This window comes from Perca flavescens, chromosome 5, assembly GCF_004354835.1.
Source record: "Perca flavescens isolate YP-PL-M2 chromosome 5, PFLA_1.0, whole genome shotgun sequence".
NCBI lineage: Eukaryota > Metazoa > Chordata > Actinopteri > Perciformes > Percidae > Perca > Perca flavescens.
The window spans coordinates 29,568,769-29,575,419 of record NC_041335.1 but is presented as its reverse complement, the minus strand read 5'-3'; the positions used below and the strand labels follow the sequence as shown (position 1 = coordinate 29,575,419).

The 6,651-nt window shown below is 36.6% G+C and overlaps 1 protein-coding gene across 1 annotated transcript; it reads left to right on the top strand.

Moving 5' to 3' along the window:
* Window positions 1-2,481: 2,481 nt before the first annotated feature.
* Window positions 2,482-5,236, top strand: LOC114555628 (interleukin-1 beta). Its single transcript, XM_028578165.1, has 5 exons — window positions 2,482-2,546; window positions 2,988-3,231; window positions 3,573-3,743; window positions 4,311-4,447; window positions 4,671-5,236. The coding sequence occupies exons 2-5, from the start codon at window positions 3,012-3,014 to the stop codon at window positions 4,884-4,886; spliced, it is 744 nt and encodes a 247-aa protein (XP_028433966.1). The 5' UTR covers window positions 2,482-2,546; window positions 2,988-3,011; the 3' UTR covers window positions 4,887-5,236.
* Window positions 5,237-6,651: the final 1,415 nt, after the last annotated feature.

Here is a 6,651-nt window from a genome sequence, read left to right as displayed (position 1 = left end):
GTCCAGCGATCAGACAGCGAGCAGGAGAGAGAGCGGGTTGTCAGATAAAGCAAAGGGTTGCCAGTTTGTGCAGCAGCTTATATGCATGTTAGGCTACAAAGAAGAAATCACAACACTGTCATTCAACACCCCCATACATCCCCCGTAAAAAGAACACATAGACAAACATGCGCCCAATAATTGTAGGTCGCCTCTGAACCCAATAGAAATTGTCTGGCATGCTATAGCTTAATAATATCATTATGTTTCCTCTTTAATTGTTTAATTTAGGCCAAATTTTGATTTGTAATTCAGAGTTTCCTCAAGAGTGACTTCATTATTCTGCTCAAATTAAAATAGATTCTGGATCCGGCCCTGTTTCAGTCTAAGATGATATGAAACACAATTAACTAAGTTCAATCAATGCTGACCATTTTAGCTTTTAACTTTTTTCCACAGCAGTAAAAGTACACAATTGTGAGACATTTCTTTGTAGTAGGATAACAAAACTTCATATATTATAAAATTTCAGCAACTCCATTATGGCATTTCTACATTTGATCACTTCCTCCAATTTAATAAAAAAATATAACTGTTAATGGGATGTGAAAGTGCTGCTGAACAGTGAAAGACACTCCATTTCCTAATGCCAACAGGAGAGAAAACATTATTCAGCAGCAATTAAAGAAGAGTCATTCACACAGAGGAAGGGCAATAACATGTCACTGTGGTTAAAGCACAATTATACACATGGGGGGTTATTTGTAGGTAAATATATTCAACAAGGCAGTTCAAGTGTTTAAATGTGACTTTATAATCATTAAGACAAGATGTAAAAGATACACAAGGAATACAAGATTTTTGAAAAGAATAAAAAAGAAATAGACTCAAATAAGCTAAAATGGAACAAATATTTCAAGTATAATGTATAGGTACAGTGTTTAGTCATAATTACAAATTTTAATTCAATGACAAGAAGTGGCAAATAGAAAAGGGTAGCCTGCTGTCAAAAGGTAAAAAGAATCTGACAAAAAATGTCTTTCTTGTTTGTTTAAGCCTATTCACCTTCTGAGGTATCTCTTTGTCTCTGTACAGGCAGAGTGAGTTCAGACACACTTAAAATATACTTTAATATATACTTTTACTATGTTTATAGGCATGTTTAGTAATTGTGTTTTGTTTAATTTTCATTCAACACTCTCTGTATATAATACAAGTATCACATTACTGTAGCCCTTCCCCTACAGACAGTGTAAATTCAGTCCGGTTGAATCCAAATTGTATGACACAGCTTCGTCCTGCATCACAGCTCACGAGTGAAGAAATATCAAATTCAGCCGCTGTTATGCTAGTCTAAACAACGAGCAAGTGTACTATAGCTTCTGGAATTTTTTTCACATCTAAAAAACCTCAAAACCCCAACAGGCCTGCTCAGAGACGTGAAAACATTAGGTAATAGCAGATAAGAAAATTTTACATTTCATATGATGAACAATTACATATTTACAGAAGGATATTGGAGGGTATTTTGTGGTATTTCTCAGGGATAAAACCACTTTTACCTAGTTGTGACTAATCAAAATGTGTTTTCAATAATTTTCAACAAGATAATATTATTGGTATTTTTAGACCCTTCACGGTTTAAATGTCTAATGCAGAGTCAGTAGATTGGTGGAAGACAGCTTGAAGTATGTGTACATAAAAAAGCTATTTCACTGTTGTCGCTCTCAATGTATACACACTAATAGACATTCAGCTAAAACAAAGACAGCAAGCTTAACAAAGATAAACATATGATTGCAATGGTGCTGAGCGCAAACTGTGCTGGAATAAAAATTGAATGATAATTATAACAGGTTGCTTATGAGGTAGGCCTAGGTGGATGAGACAGTGTAAACAATAAAACGGCCCATTATAAAATTTGCTGATGACCCAGTGATCGTCAGGCCTTAGCTGTAGTGGGAAAGGAACAGGGGCGTTATGCTGCAGTCAGTGACTTTGTGTCATGGTATTTTTATATATATATAATTCTTCACCTTCACCTTATTGTGATGAATCTGTTATACAGTTCAGAACTCCACAGTCACACAAGACACCTAAAACCATCTTGAAACCTAAATACAATTACTGACCGAAAACTGTGTTTGAAATAAAACGAAAGAATTTGTTTGTGGGACGTCTTTATTTTCTTAGACAAATTACTGAAACTAATCTATCGTCTATTGTCTTTCATGAAAATAGTCTCAAATGAAATAGTTTGTGTGTTTTGGGGATTCCAACATGAAAATATTCATTCATAAACACATATATTATAGTCACTGCAAATCTGATCTCTGATTCCTGAACAGTAATGTGCAACACTCTGTCTGTGTGTGTGTGTGCCAGCTATGTGTAAGTACAGAATTTCATAACTGTGGACCATCCCACTTCCTGTCAACAGTGATGAGCGTAAATATAAAAGCCCTGCAGGTTAGCACAGGCAGGCAGAACAACACAGAGAACAGGACAACTGCTGGGATCTTAACCAAGCAAGCTAAAAACAACTTCTAATCTACTGATCTTAACAGGTACATTTTTTTCTAAGTCTGAATCTTCAGCAGATTTGAAACCGGATCTTTGCTTTGCTTACTTTGATAGTACACATTCAGTGTGGTTTTGTTACTGTTACATACTCTGCTGCCTTGTGTCAGTATAAACTGCTAGAAGGTTCATTATGGTGCTGTCAGATGTAAATCTTTGCACTGCATCTACAATATGTCAGCCTTATGTGTTTTTTTTTAACTCCATCTCATTCATTTTGACAGTATAAGGGCTTTATAGTCAAGTGTTGATACAGTAGTGAGTCATAAATCACTGCAGCAGCAAATAGATATGTACTGTAGCATTTACAAAAGACAGTAAAAGAGTGACTGATCATATTAAGATATATATATATATATATATAATGAAACATAAATCCAGCTGTATGTTCATGTTTTGTGATTTTTTTGTGAACTCTCTTTCTGCAGATTTTTTTTCAAATTCAGAAAACGATGGAATCCAAAATGACATGCCAGGTGAGCGACATGTGGCGCCCCAAGTTGCCCAAGGGACTGGACATTGAGATTTCCCATCATCCACTGACCATGAGGCAGGTGGTCAACCTCATCGTCGCCATGGAGAGGTTTAAGGGCAGCAGATCAACTTCGGTGCTGAGCACCGAATTCACAGATGAAAACCTGCTCAACTTCATGCTAGAGAACTTAGTGGAAGGTAATCACACATGCATACTTTATTTCAACACTATCACATAAAAAGCACTTGCTGTGCTGTTAGTTTTGTTTCACCTTTTACTGTAAAGTAGCACATCATACACTGAGTTTACTGTAACTGATCTGTGCAACTGTTGGTTTAAAAGGCACTTTATATCTGTTGAGTTGTTGTTAAACAGCAGTAAAGGACTCAGGGAGGTGCTCAGATTTTTGCACTTAGGGTTTTCAAGAACGACTAGTGTGAGACAAAGCCTGAGGCTTTTGTTGCAATTCCTGCTGCTTCCTTATGATGAAGATAAAAATCACAACAAAATGAATAAGGTGTGCCTCTTTTTCCCTCAGAGAAAATGGTGTGCGTGTGTGAGTCAACTCCACCTGCAGAACAACAGATCATCAGGCAAAATGAGTACACGTACAGCGTGACTGACAGCGAGAAGAGGAGCTTAGTTCTGGTCCGAAACAGCATGGAGCTCCACGCAGTGACGCTGCAAGGAGGTGCTGACACCACAAAAGGTAATTCAGTGTGAGAGTTAGATTAGATGGTAGAAAAACGTTCTCTTGGTCATGGTAGATAATTAAATGTAAGGGTAAAAGGTTTGTTTTAGTTCATCTCACAACTGTTGGCTTAATATTTCAACTGAAGCTGTTTAAAAGTGATATTTTTATAGTATTTCCCCACTACTGAATTATTTGAACATGAGAACTACTGGTTTAATTTTAAATATTTATATATATATAATATTTTAAAAACATATTGTATGTTTTGTTTTTATTGTAAAATCTGAATTAGTAAAGTAACTAGTAACTATAGCTGTCAAACAAAGGCAGTGGCGTATAACGTACAATGTTTCGTGGAATAGAAGTATAAAGTAGCATCATCCCTGCACTGGTGTAACTGATGATATTGAATACTAATGTAACCTCAAATGTATATGACAACTTTCGCGCAAAACCTGTCTGATGGCATTCCTTCCTCTTGTACAAATTCAGATGTGCCTTTATTAAAATGCACAGAACATAACATTTGTCTGATCATCAGCTTTCATTGAAATGAACCTGTATACTCTGATCTCTCCTCAGTTAACCTCAGCATGGCGACCTACTTGCACCCTACATCCAGCGTTACGGGCATAACTGTGGCTCTGGGCATTAAGGAATCCCCAAATCTTTACCTGTCTTGCCGCAAGGATGGTGCTGAGCCAACCTTGCATCTTGAGGTAAAACTCATGACTCATTACACAGATCTAATACTAGTACAGGGTAATAGTGCAACAGGAGTGACCAAGTAGACGCGTTCAATCTGCCTGGTCATTTAAATCATCTGTCATCATCTGAACGAGACACTGCACATTTATAGATGAATTTACTCATGTTATGAGCTTGTCATTTTGTCCAGTGTGATGGTCAAACCTTCTGACCTTTAATCTTCTCACTCCTCAGGTTGTGGAGGCAGACCGTCTGTCGAGGATCAGCTCGAACAGCGACATGGTGCGATTTCTCTTCTACAGACAGACCACCGGGGTGAACATCAGCACCCTCATGTCTGTTGCCTTCCCCAACTGGTACATCAGCACAGCAGCGCAAAACAACAAGCCAGTGGAAATGTGCCTGGAGTCCGCCAATCGCCACCGAATGTTCAACATCCGTGAGATTTAACACCTGCCAAACAAACCCAACGTGGAAGGTGCATCCGGAGGTCAAGTTAGACCTTCATCAGAAGAAAATTTGGATATTGTACCAAATGTAAAATATACTGCACTTCTGCTAATTTAAATCAAAAACACAACAAATCATTTTTTGTTTTTACAAAAGCACAACTTGTCCACTACTAAGACTTCTGCAGGTATTACAGAGCATCCATGTACTGTATGTACCATGTACAGAAAGTGAAATGCTTAGTGTATTGACATAAGTCAAGGTTCACCAGCAGGTGGCATTATTGATGGCTAAATAACATGAGAAACTGTTAATGCTTTTATCTATTAATGTATTTATATATTTATACACCATTTTAACATGTTTATTTATTTGTAAATCTGCTTCATAAAAACTATTTAAATTATGCACATTCAAATATTTAATAAATCTTTATAATAACTTATTTGGATTTGTGTTTTGTATGTTCACTCAGGGTTTGGTAAATGAGGGAACTCAAACTCAAAAGGGATAAGGGACACAAAAGACATTAGCTCTAGTCTAATTCTAGGCAGATTTTGAGCTGTAGTACTGTAGTACTCCCCTCCAGGAACCAGAAACCAACCAGGACTCCTACGTTTGAGTAACTGGGTGGGTTTGAGCCGCCCAGGTTTCTGCGTTTTAGTCCAGGAGGTTATTTGATTAAAGGCAACAATCTTAAGAAATATGCAATATATCAGCCTACTGTATGTATATTATTATAATTAGGAAATATGTATACAATAAGTACAATTTCAAGGTACTTATACTTTAATTTTATGCGACTTTATACTTCTACTCCACAACATTGCAGAGGTAATTATTGTCGTTCTGAGCCCACTTCATGCATTTGGCAGAATGATATTTTACATACAACATTTCTGATCATCAAACCAGCTGATACATTTGTAATAATGAAATAAAATTATTTACAATAATCTAACAATCTAAAATTATTTCTATTTCTCACTGTTAATCACCAGTGTCTAAACAACAATGGCGACCCCTGTTGGGGTCAACAGGGGTCGCCATTGTTGTTTGTGTGTGACATCAAAAACTGTAACTGGGAGTACAAAGATCTGGTACGAGTTCACGAGTAGTAAGGGTTGCGGGTTTGACTGCCGTTCCAGGGCACTTTCACGGGTAGAAGGTTGTGAAAACACGAGTTACGAGTTGCCTGGAACGCAGCATAACAACCTGTATGAAAGATATCCATATAGACTATACTTTTCTTTCTAAAATGTGCAGTGTCTGTCACAGGTCTGATTCTTCACAAATGTAAGGACTTAACAGAGCATGTTTAGAGTGAATCGGGTGATTCCAAATGTTTTCTTGATTGGAGAAATTAGACGTTTTACAACTGACCCCTGTCGGTCTCCCCTATTTGAGTATTTTTCATTTTCGGCGACTTTATAGCCTACTTCTAATCCACTAAATTTTAGAAGCAAATGTACTTTTAACTGAACTACTTTTATTTCATAACTTTTAATCTGAATCTGCTAAGTAACTAGTGATTAATTGACGATATAATCAACAAATAAATAAGGATGTATTTTTATAGACTAAGATAAAAACGGTATTTATCGCTATAGTTCACAAGCGACCCAGCAGTATATTAAGTAATTTGAATTATCCACCTTTACCAGTTGCAACATTAAAGTGATAAACTCATAAATGCTTCAATAATTATAATCTAATAATTATTATTATTAATTATGCAAGATTCCTACTTTTAGTTTCGGTACTT

Bases quoted from the DNA above. Each gene is read 5' to 3' on its own strand.
- LOC114555628 (XM_028578165.1), top strand. From the start codon at position 3,012: ATGGAATCCAAAATGACATGCCAGGTGAGCGACATGTGGCGCCCCAAG. The intron at 3,232-3,572 runs GTAATCACACAT...TTTTTCCCTCAG, and splicing joins GCTAGAGAACTTAGTGGAAG to AGAAAATGGTGTGCGTGTGT. The intron at 3,744-4,310 runs GTAATTCAGTGT...ATCTCTCCTCAG, and splicing joins AGGTGCTGACACCACAAAAG to TTAACCTCAGCATGGCGACC.